General features: G+C 43.5%; 3 protein-coding genes and 1 non-coding gene across 7 annotated transcripts; all 4 read right to left on the reverse strand.

Moving 5' to 3' along the window:
• Nucleotides 1–139: 139 nt before the first annotated feature.
• Nucleotides 140–3792, reverse strand: LOC129170656 (gastrula zinc finger protein XlCGF26.1-like). Of its 2 annotated transcripts, none has more exons than XM_054758401.1 (2): nucleotides 2995–3442; nucleotides 140–2450 (listed from the first exon to the last, which is right to left on the reverse strand). In XM_054758401.1, exon 2 carries the CDS (start codon nucleotides 2308–2310, stop codon nucleotides 700–702), a length of 1611 nt encoding a protein of 536 aa, XP_054614376.1. In that variant the 5' UTR covers nucleotides 2311–2450; nucleotides 2995–3442; the 3' UTR covers nucleotides 140–699. The 2 variants fall into 2 exon arrangements, with proteins under 2 accessions (XP_054614376.1, XP_054614375.1); XM_054758400.1 differs by lacking the exon at nucleotides 2995–3442 and adding an exon at nucleotides 3473–3792 and having other exon boundaries at nucleotides 146–2450.
• Nucleotides 3793–4336: 544 nt separating this feature from the next.
• Nucleotides 4337–8945, reverse strand: LOC129171646 (somatostatin receptor type 5-like). 2 transcript variants are annotated; one of them, XM_054760510.1, is made up of 3 exons: nucleotides 8911–8945; nucleotides 7437–7605; nucleotides 4337–6197 (listed from the first exon to the last, which is right to left on the reverse strand). In XM_054760510.1, exon 3 carries the CDS (start codon nucleotides 6121–6123, stop codon nucleotides 4729–4731), a length of 1395 nt encoding a protein of 464 aa, XP_054616485.1. In that variant the 5' UTR covers nucleotides 6124–6197; nucleotides 7437–7605; nucleotides 8911–8945; the 3' UTR covers nucleotides 4337–4728. The 2 variants fall into 2 exon arrangements, with proteins under 2 accessions (XP_054616485.1, XP_054616484.1); XM_054760509.1 differs by lacking the exon at nucleotides 8911–8945 and having other exon boundaries at nucleotides 7437–7974.
• Nucleotides 8946–9630: 685 nt separating this feature from the next.
• grap2a (GRB2 related adaptor protein 2a) lies at nucleotides 9631–14354 on the reverse strand. 2 transcript variants are annotated; one of them, XM_054760512.1, is made up of 8 exons: nucleotides 14189–14354; nucleotides 13568–13676; nucleotides 13404–13495; nucleotides 13219–13338; nucleotides 12908–13085; nucleotides 12237–12329; nucleotides 12028–12120; nucleotides 9631–11948 (listed from the first exon to the last, which is right to left on the reverse strand). In XM_054760512.1, exons 2-8 carry the CDS (start codon nucleotides 13643–13645, stop codon nucleotides 11742–11744), a joined length of 861 nt encoding a protein of 286 aa, XP_054616487.1. In that variant the 5' UTR covers nucleotides 13646–13676; nucleotides 14189–14354; the 3' UTR covers nucleotides 9631–11741. The 2 variants fall into 2 exon arrangements, with proteins under 2 accessions (XP_054616487.1, XP_054616486.1); XM_054760511.1 differs by having other exon boundaries at nucleotides 13568–14037.
• Nucleotides 14355–14585: 231 nt separating this feature from the next.
• On the reverse strand, nucleotides 14586–14656 carry trnag-ccc (transfer RNA glycine (anticodon CCC)). The gene has a single exon. It is a non-coding gene; the product is annotated as a tRNA-Gly (tRNA).
• Between the last annotated feature and the right edge of the window lie 31 nt (nucleotides 14657–14687).

A 14687-nucleotide genomic window follows, 5' to 3' on the forward strand; every position in this document is an offset into this window, starting at 1 on the left:
AAAAATTAGTCTGTACCAAAACGAGTCGGGAGTTATTTGTTCGTCTTTTATGAACTCGTCAAACAGGATGAATACAACACAACGTGAAATAATTGTCTTAGTGAGTGCACGCAAATGACATCAACTTTAAAGACGGCTAATATACAAAAGTTGAGCATTTGTTCATTCATTAGACTAGTCCCTCTCAAGTACAATAAACAGTCTTTCGTGTCGAACTTTAAGATACAAGGTCAACAATTCTGATTACACTTAGAAATCACATTTTGGCAGTGTTTTAATTAAATTTCAATCACGTTTTAAATGGAGTTTGCATTTTTAACATGAAGACACGCTAATAACTAGCTTTAGAGCTAATAAGCTGGCAATAGTATGTTATATGAATTAGCAAACGTGTTTTCACTTAAAAGAGCATGAATTGAGTTCACGCATAAAGTTTATTGAAAAGTGAAAGAAACAACCTGAACAATAACAAGACATTGTCATGGTAACAAAAAGCAGACAAACAATTTTGTCTATTTGCTTTGTCAGCATTAACATAAAGCCAAGATGTCAACATGTTATTCTGATTTATTCTGGTTTAGCATATATTGATCTATATCGGATTGGTTTTAGCATCTTTCTGTATAAAAAAGTACCAAAGTGGCCCCCATCCTTTCATTTGTATGTATTCATAACTCAGTGCAACTCAGGAGGCGTCTGTTATTTGTCAGCGGAGTGGCACTTCATGTGAAGTCTCACATAAGCCTTCCGGAAGAAGCTCTTCCCGCAGACCTCGCAGCTGTGCGCCTTCTCGCCAGTGTGCACGGTGCTGTGCTTTTTCAGGCCGGAGCGGTCGGCGAAACACCGACCGCACACGGAGCAGGCGAAGGGCTTCTCTCCCGTGTGCGTGCGCATGTGTCGCTTCATGTTGTGCAGACAGTTGAAGGCCTTGCTGCACACCCTGCACGAGAAGGGCTTCTCGCCTGTGTGCACCCTGAGGTGTGTGTCCAGGTCCCGGCGGCTGTCGAAACACTTGCCACACAGCTGGCACACTTTGCCGTTCCTGTGAGTCTTCAGGTGGACTATCAAGTCGTCCTGAGAGTCCACGCGAGTGCCACACACGCCGCAGTCTGTCAAGTGAGTGTTGGCGTGGTTCACTAAAGAGATGATGGAGTGGAACATCTTCCCGCACACGACACAGATTTCTCGACGCTTCGGTTTAGGTGTGGTCTCCACGTGGCCGCCGTCGTTCTCTTCTGCGTTTTTCTTGTTCTCGTGCATCACCAGGTGTCGCTTCCTGGCCGAGTAGTCGTTAAATTGTTTGCCGCATACGGAGCAGGTGTACGGCTTCTCTCCCGTGTGTGTGCGCATGTGTCGCTTCATGTTTTGCTGGTAGTTGAAGGCTTTGCCACAGTGGCTGCACGAAAAGGGCTTCTCACCCGTGTGGATCCTCATGTGCGTCTCCAGGTCTTTGCAGCCATCGAAACACTTGCCGCACACGTCGCACACTTTGCCGTTGCAGTGAGTCTTCAGGTGAACCATCAGGTCCTCCTGAGAGTCCATGTGAGTGCCACACACGCCGCAGTCGGTCGAGTGACTGCCACTGTGGTTCACCAAGGCAGTGAGGGAATGGAACATCTTCCCGCACACGGCACATATGACCCTGCTCTTCTGTGGACTCAGTGATGTCGTTGCCGTGGTCTGCACGGGGTCGCTCTCGTGCATCATCATGTGGCGCTTCCTGGTGGAGTGGTCGTTGAAGTGCTGGTCACACACGGGGCAGGCGTAGGGCTTCTCGCCTGTGTGCGTGCGCATGTGCCGCCGCATGTTGTGCTGACAGTTGAAGGCTTTGTGGCACTCACTGCACTTGAAGGGCTTCTCGCCCGTGTGCACCCTCATGTGCGTCTCCAGCGCCTTCGACGTCCCGAAGCCTTTCCCGCAAATGCTGCACACGCTGCCTCTCGCATGCGTCTTGATGTGAACATCAAAGTCCGCCTCGGATTGAAACTGCAGGCCGCAGACGCCGCACATGTCTTTGGGGTGAGCCTCGCTGTGATTGGCCAGAGAGATCATGGCGTGAAAGCTCTTTCCACAGACTTTGCAGGTGATGCCTGATTTGGTTTTCCTGCCGGCTTTCTTTTTGCCCTTCTTCCACTCGTCGCCGCTGTCGTCGCTGGGAACGCTCTCGTCGGCTTTCCACTCCTCATCACTGTCCACAGCTGTGGCACCAAAGGAGGCCTCTTCGCCGCACGCCACAGCCGTCTGCTCATGTGAAGTGCTTTGCTGGGGACTTTTTCCTTTGCTGCTTGGAAATTCAGAATATGGCGCCATGACCTTGTTCTTGTACTCCCCGCTTTCTGAAATTTCGTTCTCCAGAGGTGCTATCCATTCCTCCTCCTCTGCCTCTTCCTGCGGCTGATTCCCAGGCTGGAATTCTTCATTCCAGACGGAGAGAGCCAGCTGTGGCTGATCTTAAAGACAAATGACATTCACATCATGCATCAGGATGTCAGAGGAAAACTAATCGAACAATTTGTATATATATATATATATATATATATATATTTTTTTTTTTTTTTTTAATGATTTTGGCCCGTGATATACAGCTGCAACCCAAAATGGCCGACTACCTGTGCATCTTAGTTGCAGTCTTTGATTTTTGTGCGTTTCGATTGTCATGTCTATATTTGACACCAGGATACACGTTTGCAAGATTTGGTACGTTTTCCAGTAAACTAAAGTGCTCAAAAATATGCTAAATTGCCTGATACAAAATTATAACAGGAGTAATTGTCGTAAAGGAACACTCAAGAGAGTCCCTTTGTCAACTATGCTGAAAAGATCATTTTTTTGGTAGTTTAATATTTTAACACATGTTGACCCACATTGGACTGATATTATCGTGTGCCCCCCTCCCTCCACCGATTAGCACCAACCCCTGTCAATGTTTAACACTGTCTCAAAACGAATCCTTCCGCCAGTACACTTCAGTAAGTATACTTGTACAATCCATACCTGTCGTTAAGCATCCGGAAATGATGATCGTGATATTTGCCCGCGTCTTCTACTCACTACTTTCATACATTTTATTATTTCAATTCACTACTTTTTTGCTCCTCAAGTCGCCATTATTTCAAGGTAGTCACTCCCCTTCCGCTACGTAGCCAAGATGGCGACTATTAAGGGTGTTCAGTGTCCATCGTTGCGCACTCACCATTTTGAATGCAACATCCGGGTACTGACAGCTCGCTGCATTTTACCATACTTCTCAATGTGGAGTTCGCCAAACGAGACACAATCACTCTACTTGTTTAGGCTGCGTTATGTTTTAGAAATCAGTAATAGATTATTTAATTATCGAGTATCAAAATAGTGACTATTTAACCCGACGTTTAAAATGACTCAATGCCGCCCCTAGCGGCAGTTTAAAAAGTCAGCACAGTAAACGGTAAAGTCTGGTGTCATACATAAAGAAAGCAGATGCTAAACTAACCTGCTGAATGTTTGTTGGGATCGGTGGGGATTTTACTGAGCTTTTGCAGTCGGTCAATTTCCCGTTTGGAGAGCACCAGCTCTTCCTGCAGACCAACAATGGTGCCTCTCACCGCCTCAAAAATGTCTTCCGCGGCTGCACACAGCCGCGCGTTGACGGTCACTTTGAGTCGTTGGAAGCTGGACATGACGCAGAAAGACAATCTACCGAATTTATTTGTCGTCAAGAAGCTCAAATTTGCTTTTCTAGGTTGCGAAACACGAAGTGATCGATTGTTAAAAGCGTGACTAACTTCCGGCTTCCTCTTCTTCTGGCGCAGAGCAGCGTTCTGCTGCCGAGGCAATGCTGCGTCTACAGGTCATCAGTGAAACTACATCCAATGCCTTCATTCCTTGCCAGAATGTTCTACAACCCTCAACTTCATTACGAGATGTTTTCTTTCTCTGTCGCGTCTGAATCTCATTTAATTCGTGTTTTTCTTCACCAAAATTACTATTATTATATTTTCTTTGCTTCAGGTCTCTTTGGATAAAGATATGAAGTACTGATCTTGGTGGTAAAATAAAGGATCAATACAAAGTGGCTGAATAGTATTTTACGGCTTCTTGTTTCATTTCTATTGTTGGCAATGAATTCAATCAAGCATTTTGTGAAGGTGAAGTAGGATGAAGAAGCAACTAAAGTGCTCTCACCAGCTGTGGCTTATTTTCCTTTGATGAACAATTTGAGGACCGACCCAGCATTCAAGTCAACACTTTATGTTGAGTGAAAATTGACTGGTTAGAAGGCAGCGTAATAAAGATACCCACTCAGATGTAATAAAACACCTTGTCTTCATTAGTGTTGCAGAGTGAAGCAGGCTGACTCACCAGCTAACACGTAACATGCAGAACACACTCAATACACCATCAAACGCTGCTCAGGAAAGATAGAATAAGTCCTAAATACTTTGTAATGTGTCTTTAATGACACAAAATCACACTGTGAGCTTTACAAAATGTAAACATTTTATGTAAAGTCACTTTGAGCCAGCTAGCATATAATCTGAAGCAGCTTCGAAAGCGCTAGCAAAGTGTCAGTGAAGTCAAACGTGTGCAACAAGGCCACAAAATGTGCAATATGTCAACATACAGTATATATACATTCTGTGCTCAGGAGAAACATTCACATGTAAAAGGCAAGTTGAAGAAAAGGTGTCTTTCATTGTGCTTTTGGCTCTACTAGAGCGATTAGCGATGTTATGGATGTTAGCAACGTTATCTCTTTGACATCATTGAAGAGTACAAGTAACTTATTTCCAAAGAAGCGCTCTGTTCCATGCTGTTCTCCGCCAGTGCTTTCACACTCCCGTTTGTGGTGGCGTTTGCGAGCGAAGGTGCCGTTAGCGACGCCCCGCAGGCCGGCTCTTTCCCGGCAGTGTGGGAGGCTAGTTCTAGGGGGGTCACTTCCGTCACCTCTTTGTCAGTCAACAAAGGCTGCAGATTCTGCGATGGGCAGTCAGTGTTTCCGTTTTGGCCGATTTCGTAGACCTGGGTCATTTCCGAGGCGTCCTCCTCGTCATCGTCGAGACCGCGCCCCAGGCTCTCACGGGGCACCAGCGCTCTCCTGCCCTCTTCCTGTGCCAGCTGGAGCTGCTCGGGCCGGCGGTCCTCCACCTTCCTGCTGGTGCGACAGAGGGCTTTCCTGAAACCTCTCTTGAAGTTGTCTGACAGGAAGCCGTAGACGAAGGGGTTGGCGCAGCTGTTGGCGTAGCCAAGCACCACCACAAAGTAGTAGAGGCCCTGGTAGTCGGAGGGTAGCGCCACAAGCAGGTTGACCACATTGAGTGCATAGAAAGGCAGCCAGCAGAAGACGAAGACGGCCACCACGATGACCACCATGCGCGTCACCTTTCTCTCCGACTTCCTGCGCTTGGTAGAGGCGGCGTGCACCTTCCTGGCCGAGCTGCGGATCTTGAAGACGATGAGGAGGTAGCAGAGGCAGATGATGAGGAGGGGGCACAGGAAGCCCACGCTGGATGTGTAGATGATGAAGGCCGCTCTCCACACGTTGGCCGGCTGAGGCCACACAATGTTGCAGGTACCACCGGCCTTCTGGACGTTGGCGAAGACCACCACAGGCAGGACCACCAGGAAGGACAGCGCCCACACGGTGCCGTTCACCACTTTGGCCAGCTGAGGGCGCCGCCACTTGGCAGAGCGGATGGGGTGGTTGACGGCCAGGTAGCGGTCCACGCTCATGACGGTCAGGCAGAAGATGCTGGTGAACTGGTTGATGGAGTCCACCGTCATCACCAGGCGGCACATGAACGACCCAAACGGCCATGACTGCAGCGTGTTCTGGACCGCCAGGAAGGGCAGGCCCAGCATGAAGAGCTCATCGGCGATGGCCAAGTTGAGGATGTAGATGTTGGTCACTGACTCCATCTTGGAGTAATGCAACACAATATGGATGACCAGCGTGTTCCCGCCCAGGCCGATCACGCACACGATCACGTAGATCAGAGGGATGAGAACGCCCGCCGCGCCGGGCCCCCATGACCCATGTGCCGCCGTGGTGTTGGTGCAGTTGAGCAGCGACTCGTTGAGGCCGCTGGCGTCGAAGAGGGGAAGGTCAAGGAGGAACGGGGTGCTGGCGTTCTCCACCTCCATTTTGCGCTGACGTCAGGCAGGACCTCGGAAGGGATGATAACGTCTTTCAAACGCGTCTTTGCACTCATTCATGCCTGAACAAAGCAAGAAGAAAACACAACAGCGTCAACGTGGGCTTCACATTACGCTCCTCACTTTGGGTCGCCATGGAAACCAGCCCCAGGGAAGCGCTGATATCACGGTCATCACTCCAATAAATGTCAGCACCCTCTCATCAAACATCATGGCTTTATGGCAACAACATCTTCTCTTCCTTTACACATTCGTACACGTGTTAGCTACATTACATACTGTATTTAATTTATGGCTATAGCTGTATATACTGTACAGTAACTATTGATGGAAATATAGACCCTACATAGATCTATACTATATAGATAGCCTGACGACCAGGCGAAAGAGTACAACGTGACTCCCATTGTTGATGCATCATCTTCCATCATCATTGATTAGTGGTGAGTAGCTACACATTTTATATTGTAAATGTGTCTAATAAGTGCGAGAGGCCTATTTAGGGGTTAAACTGGATTGTGTGGTGAGGGAACAATGGCATTTGAAGAGAGAAGTGGAGGCTTCTGGAGCTGAATCTAATCTAATAGTTAAAACACTCACTTTTATTACAAATGTCAATTCGAAATCTGAGGAAAACCTCAACGTCAAGCTGGCGGGAGGGTTTGGAGGGGTAGGAGCGAGCCGTGAGTTAAAAATAGACATTTTTATGGGCGTATCCATTACTAAATTGCTGGTGGTCCTGGAACATAACACTCATGCAAAGCAGTGATCTACTGCGTATGCATATACATATAGATACAGTATATGCATATACATATAGATATACTGCATGTAGTAGAGCAGCACCTCCATCACAAAGGTCAACTTGTGTGGCAGGCTTGAAAGCTTGTGGGAGGAGCCACACACACACACACACGCACCCACACACACACACACACGCATACACACACTAGAATGTCAATCAGTACAGAGCAGACCTCCACCAAGGCAGAAAAAGGTAATTCAGCACAGTGCGTGTGTGTATGTGTGTGCATGCTGTAGAAAACACAGACTAATCAATCATGTGGTGTCCTAATTGAAGTTATTGATTGTGACAGAGAGCAAGTTAATGTGTAACACCATCACACACTAGCAACAAGCTCAAGATGATGATTGGTGTTATTTCTCAGGAGCAAGGAGTGTTGTGGTTGTTTTGAAAGTTTGTCATGTTTCTAAGCAGCACACTCATACTGTCAGTGCTAACATGCTAACCATGCACAAGGACATCACTGGGGACTCGTGATGCTCACCATCCAGCTTACCTTTGGACCTTCTCCTCACAACCTGGACACAAGCGTGCACGCATCGCCGAGCTCCATCAGCTCAGGACCACGTCTCATCGTGAGCTCCGTCTGCAGAAGAACCCCCAAAATGGAACAGAACCTCTGAGAGATGCAGCAGGAGCAGCAGGAGTAGGTCTCTGCCTTGTAACTAGGAAACAGACAGTCAAGTGGGAGGTGTTAAAAGACCATTGTGTGTGTGTGTGTGTGTGTGTGTGTGTGTGTGTGTGTGTGTGTGTGTGTGTGTGTGTAGGAGAGGCTACGTGCATGAGATGGAGAGAAAAGATAGTTTACTTCTATCAAATTACAGCCGACTCTTGAATCTTGAATCTTGAATTATGAATTCTTTTTTTGATAAACTTGACTCATTTGGGATTGCAAAAGTTATCGGTTAGCATTCTTGCTAAGATGGCTACCTTTACACGTTTATATAGCTTTACACTTTTCTACACTTTTATATACATTAGTACTTATGTATACCTTTACACATGTATATACTTTTATGTGTATATACCTTTACATATTTATTCACTACCTTTACACATTTATATTTGTTAACATGATTATATACCTTTGTACGTTTACATACCTTTGTACCTGTGCATGTTTATGTTTATTACTTTATATGTTTAAATACCTTTACACAGTTATATACCTTTGCACATTTATATTTATCATACCTTTATATGTTTGCATACCTTTATATGTTTTAATACCTTTAGAGTTTAAATAACTTTACACATTTACATGATATGCTTTTGTACACCTGTACACATTTATGCACCTTCCTGTTTGGATCTACCTTTGCATGGTTATATACCTTTACACCTTTATATACTTTTACACAATTATATATCTATACATACACACACACCTTTTTATGTTTATATTTTATAGACCTTTACACATTTATATGCACCTTTTATATGTTCATATACCTTTCTACATTTATATATCATTACATGTTTATATATACCTTTACGCCTTTATGTTTGTTTACATGACTAGATACCTTTCTACATTTATATACCTTCATGCGTTACATGTTTCTATACCTTTGTACATTTATAAAGCTGTCTATGTTTATATACTGTACGTTTGCATGCTTCTACAGTATTACACATAAAATCGCTTTATATGTCAGCGGTATTAGTGTGCAGTACAGTAGTAGTAGTTTATCTTCATTAGGGAGTATAAGAAGGTGTTTTCTTATTCAAGTAACGACAAATAAAAATGTGCTGGACAGGAGTAGCCTTCATCCTGGTCTACCGCGAAATAGATTAGCCTCACGGGGCTCGTTTAGCAGATGTTTTCCTTTTAGATTATCACGTGAGGTAGCTAGCTGGCTAGGTGTGCCTATTAAAGTGATGTGCTTGATATTATTTGGTGACAGCAGGTGTTGTGTGTCACTGCCGAGAAGTAAACACCTGAGGAGATGTTGCCCGTGAACCCTGACCTTTTCTTGGGATGGCGACCACTAACGCTTTGTGGGTGGTGATGGAAAGGACACGTTCCTTCCACAATAAAAACACACTAGCATGCTAAAGCTAGCTGGCTAACAAGTCCATGTTTGTCTCTGGCAGCCTCTCTTCTATCAAGGTAGCTTTTACATTGTGCTGTCACATAGCCATGGCAACAGGACCCGACAACGAGACCTTGAAAGCTTCACGTGACCTTTTGTTATTAGTGCCTGTCCAACTAGAACACAACTTCTCTTTCTCATCTTCCACATGCCTGATCAGCTGTCTATCACATCTACTGCTATTACATCCTCCATAGTCATCCTCATCAATGTATTCATCCTCACATTCATCGATATATGCGACTGCAACACAAGACTAACACAACATGACCGTATGTAAGACATTACTGTTAGACAACATGACTGTATAAAAAGACAACATGACTATGGAAGACAACATGACTGTATGTAACACGACTGTATGTAAGACAACATGACTGTAACACAGCATGACTGTATATAAGACAATAGGACTATATGTAAGACAACCCGACTCTATGTAACACAACATGACTCTATGTAAGACAACATGACTGGATGTAAGACATGACTGTATATAAGACAACATGACTGTATGTAAGACAACATGACCGTATGTAAGATATTACTGTTAGACAACATGACTTTATATAAGACAACATGACTGTATGTAACACGACTGTATGTAAGACAACATGACTGTAACACAGCATGACTGTATATAAGACAATAGGACTATATGTAAGACAACCCGACTCTATGTAACACAACATGACTCTATGTAAGACAACATGACTGGATGTAAGACATGACTGTATATAAGACAACATGACTGTATGTAAGACAACATGACCATATGTAAGACATTACTGTTAGACAACATGACTATATATAAGACAACATGACTGTATGTAACACGACTGTATGTAAGACAACATGACTGTAACACAGCATGACTGTATATAAGACAATAGGACTATATGTAAGACAACCCGACTCTATGTAACACAACATGACTCTATGTAAGACAACATGACTGGATGTAAGACATGACTGTATATAAGACAACATGACTGTATGTAAGACAACATGACCATATGTAAGACATTACTGTTAGACAACATGACTATATATAAGACAACATGACTGTATGTAACACGACTGTATGTAAGACAACATGACTGTAACACAGCATGACTGTATATAAGACAATAGGACTAAATGTAAGACAACCCGACTCTATGTAACACAACATGACTCTATGTAAGACAACATGACTGGATGTAAGACATGACTGTATATAAGACAACATGACTGTATGTAAGACAACATGACCGTATGTAAGATATTACTGTTAGACAACATGACTTTATATAAGACAACATGACTGTATGTAACACGACTGTATGTAAGACAACATGACTGTAACACAGCATGACTCTATATAAGACAATAGGACTGTATGTAAGACAACCCGACTCTATGTAACACAACATGACTCTATGTAAGACAACATGACTGGATGTAAGACATGACTGTATATAAGACAACATGACTGTATGTAAGACAACATGACCGTATGTAAGACTTTACTGTTAGACAACATGACTATATATAAGACAACATGACTGTATGTAACACAACTGTATGTAAGACAACATGACTGTAACACAGCATGACTGTATATAAGACATTAGGACTGTATGTAAGACAACCTGACTCTATGTAACACAACATGACTCTATGTAAGACAACATGACTGGATGTAAGACATGACTGTATATAAGACAACATGACTGTATGTAAGACAACATGACCGTATGTAAGACTTTACTGTTAGACAACATGACTATATATAAGACAACATGACTGTATGTAACACGACTGTATATAAGACAACATGGCTATGGAAGACAACATGACTGTATGTAAGACAACATGACTGGAAGACAACATGCCTGTATGTAACACGACTGTATATAAGACAACATGACTATAACAACATGACTAACACGGCATGGCCGTATATAAGACAATAGGACTGTATGTAAGACAACCCGACACTATGTAACACAACACGACTGGATGTAAGACTTGACTGTAAGACATGACTGTATATAAGACAGCATGACTGTATGTAAGACATGACTATATGTAAGACAACATGACTGTAAGACATGACTGTGTATAAGACAGCATGGCTGTATGTAAGACAACATGACTTTATGAAAGACATTACTGTAAGACAACATGACTAAGACATGGCTGTATGTAACACAACATGACAATGTAAGACAACATGACTGTAAAACAATATGACTATGTAAGACATGACTGTAACACGACTGTAAGACAAGATGAAGTGATGAAGAGGAAGGTGTCTTGCGCACGCAGTGCAGATGTGGGGCGTGCACACACACGTGCACAAGCAGTGCAGGCAAGGAGGAGGAGCCACAGTCAAACCGCTTCCCCCTTGCAAGAAGTGGGACAGCCTCACGCCTTCTTCAAAATAAAAGCTCCCATTTCATTTGCATGTGTTGGAACACCAGCCTGCTAGCATGCTGTCTTAGAATGAACTTGCTACATAAAGGAAGCTAATAAAACTTTCCCTTTTATTGTAGTAAACATCTCCAAACACTGAAAAAGTACATTTCAAGATTAGTATAAAAACACTTGTTGTTGGCTCATCACTTGGATTGATCTGCTCGGACAACTACTACGTGAAAAGGACAAGAAAATTACGTGAAAAGGACATGAAAAGGACACGAGATGGCAAAGCACAGCACTTATTGTGAAGTCAGTGACAGCATTGCTTTGGGGGCGTGGCCTGTGCCGAGCTGTTTGGTGTAGTTGGCAGGAAACAAGCCGCTCTTGTCCCTCAGCTGTCCTCTCCACCACGACGAGTCAGAGTTGTCCAGCACCTCGATGATGTCACCAGCGCAGAAACCCAACTCGTCGTCTTCCTCGGCGGTGAAGTCGTACATGGCCTTCACCTGCAGTGTGCACACAGGCCACAGTGCCTATTTAGGAATGTGAGGGGGCGTGGTTAATATGTGGGGGGCGTGGTCTGACCTGGGCTGGATGTGTCCTCTCAGCACTGACGGGACTGCTTCTTCCTGTCTGGAACACACAATGAGCCCGCTCTTCCAGAACCAGCATCTGGGCCTGCAGAACATCACTTTCACCTTCAAGTGCCAAATGTGTTGTGGAAATGTGTTGTATAAAAAGGCACTCGGTGATAAAAAGTGGACTGTGATGTTCTGGTGGGGTTCTGCTTGTACCACATGGTTGTGAGGCTGATCCAAGGATCTGCGTGGGGTGGTGGCCATCATCGGGGCTGAGCTTGGCTGCTCAGGTAAACTTCCTCTCTTCATCTTCAAGAAGCCAAAAGGGTGAAATAATGTCAAATTTTTTAAATTAATCGTTTTTTAAAATAGAGTTTATAAAATAAAGTTTTTTCAATTAGGTGTTTATTAAGTAAAATGTTTTAAAGTGTTTTTGAATAAAGTTTTTTTTACATGAAGTGTATGTATTTGAAGTACTTTTTTTATAAAATGTTTTTTCAAATAAAGTTTTTTTTTAATCGTGTTTTTAAATAAAGTGGCTTTAAATAACATTTTTGATTTTTTTTTTTTACATCAAGTGTTTTTAAATAGTGTTTTGTAAACTAGTGTTATTAAAATAAGTTGGTTTTAAAAAGTATTTTTTAATAAATTTTTACCTGAAGTGTTTTTAAAGTGTTTTTTTTTTACGTAAAAGGTTTTTTTAAATAAAGTGTTTTTTAAAATAGTGTTTTTTAATAAAATGGTTTTAAATAGTGTTTTTGAATAAATTTTTTTTATTAAATTTTTTAAAAATAATTTTTTGTAATTTTTTTTTTTTTAATGAAGAGTATTTTAAAGAGAGTGTTTAAAATCAAGTGTTTTTTTTAAATGAAGTGTTTTTTGTTTACCGAGCGTGCGGTGGGGGGGCTCCACGTGTCGATGAGGTAGATCTGGGTGGTCTTGGAGATGGACATGGTCTTGTAGAAGTCCACCAGCTTGTTGAGCGAGGTGAACTTCTCGGACCACAGGAAGTAGTGGCCTCGGTGGTCCCGGATCACTTTAAAGTGCTGCACGTCGCTCTCGTGTCTGGTTCAATGTTCAAAGGTCACCTCAACTAGCAACCTTAAGCAGCATGCTAACTAGTTAGCTTCAGAACACACATGTACTGCCAGCATGAGCTAACAATTAGCATCTCAGCTAACAGAAGCGCAAGACTCACTTGACAGAGATGGAGAAGTTTCCAGGTGAACTTTGGCATCCTCGAATTACAAAGTGGCCAACGTCTTTGGTGCTCAGGAGTTGTTCTGCTGAACTGCGAGTGGCGTTCTCCTGGAACCAACTACAAGCATCCACACGTCAAAGAACACACATGAAGACCTGCAGTGAAGAGGAAGGATGTGACACCTGGGGGTCTGGATGTCGATGTAGTTTTTTGGCACGAAGCCTTCGTGTGCGTCCATCTCGGCCTTCAACCAGTCGCCGTGTGTGCTTAAGATCTGGCAGCAACGCAGCAGAAGATCATGAAGGGTTAAAAGTGCTTTTGGGGATGATGATGCAACCTTCCTTACCTTCACGACATCGTCCTTCTTGAAGCTCAGCTCGCCCGACATGGACGCCGTGAAGTCGTACTTTCCTGTGGCCTCCATGTTGGTGACACAATGCTCTTTGGGCGCTTCACTACATATGGACACGTGTTAGTACATCGCTCTTCTCTACCTGATGGCACTAAAGGTAATTTGCAGGTACTTCATGCAAATAAAACAACTCCCATCTTCAGTGGGCCAGCCCGAAAGGTTCTGGTGTTGAGGACACACGGTGATCAAACGTCGACTTTCATTATCATTTGCCGCCACATGGAGTCAGAATAGACGGCAGCAGTTAGATGAAATATCTATGTTGAAATGTGTGGCATGAGGAGGAAGAGCGCCCCCTACTGGTGAAGCACCAATTGATGGAAAATTCCATCATGCGCCATCCGTGTTGGAGCAGCAGTACGGTAGTTTGAATAGTTTGTAGTTTTGAATGTTCAGTGAGAAAGCTGTGAAACGGATGAACAATTTCATAAAAAAACAGACTAGCGGAAGTGAAAATGAGCTAACAATGTCCCTGCTGACTAAGAAAAACAAAGTAAATTGTCCCCAAGTCCATGAGTGGTATTCACCTGATGGACGTTGAAGCTGACATCTTACCTGCCGAAGCTCACTCAAACTTGGTTTCTCCAAAAATATCTTAACTTGGTTAGGATCCCAACACAGTTCAAACATCAAATAAAAAACACTCAAGTTTGGTACCAAGCAAGAGCTGTGCAACAAGTTCACGCACTTCAATAACGCTCGCACGCACACACTGCTTCTTTTAGCCACATTAGTCACTTCCGGTTTTAAAACTCGTATACAGTATATGAAGATTTCAGCGTTGACAATGTTGCCAAACTTGTGACTATACGTAGCGTAATATTACATGTAACTGCATTGTGACATGTTGTGTGTGTGTGTACAGGACGTTCTTGACTGCCCGGATGCAAATGTTATACTTGAATTAACTCATATAACATGTTACATTTCTTCTACGATGACGTCAAAAAGGTGCGCCGCCCGGGAATCGAACCCGGGTCGCAAGAATGGGAATCTTGCATGATACCACTACACCAGCGGCGCTGTCCGTCATAGGTTACCAATTTGTCTATTT

The sequence above is a fragment of the Dunckerocampus dactyliophorus genome, chromosome 18 (genome assembly GCF_027744805.1).
Source record: "Dunckerocampus dactyliophorus isolate RoL2022-P2 chromosome 18, RoL_Ddac_1.1, whole genome shotgun sequence".
Taxonomy (NCBI): domain Eukaryota; kingdom Metazoa; phylum Chordata; class Actinopteri; order Syngnathiformes; family Syngnathidae; genus Dunckerocampus; species Dunckerocampus dactyliophorus.

Bases quoted from the DNA above. Each gene is read 5' to 3' on its own strand.
- LOC129171646 (XM_054760510.1), bottom strand. From the start codon at position 6,123: ATGGAGGTGGAGAACGCCAGCACCCCGTTCCTCCTTGACCTTCCCCTC.
- LOC129170656 (XM_054758400.1), bottom strand. From the start codon at position 3,659: ATGTCCAGCTTCCAACGACTCAAAGTGACCGTCAACGCGCGGCTGTGT. The intron at 2,451-3,472 runs GTTAGTTTAGCA...TTTGTCTTTAAG, and splicing joins TCCCAACAAACATTCAGCAG to ATCAGCCACAGCTGGCTCTC.
- grap2a (XM_054760512.1), bottom strand. From the start codon at position 13,645: ATGGAGGCCACAGGAAAGTACGACTTCACGGCGTCCATGTCGGGCGAG. The intron at 12,121-12,236 runs GTACAAGCAGAA...GATGTTCTGCAG, and splicing joins ATCAGCCTCACAACCATGTG to GCCCAGATGCTGGTTCTGGA. The intron at 11,949-12,027 runs GTCAGACCACGC...TGCACACTGCAG, and splicing joins AGAGGACACATCCAGCCCAG to GTGAAGGCCATGTACGACTT.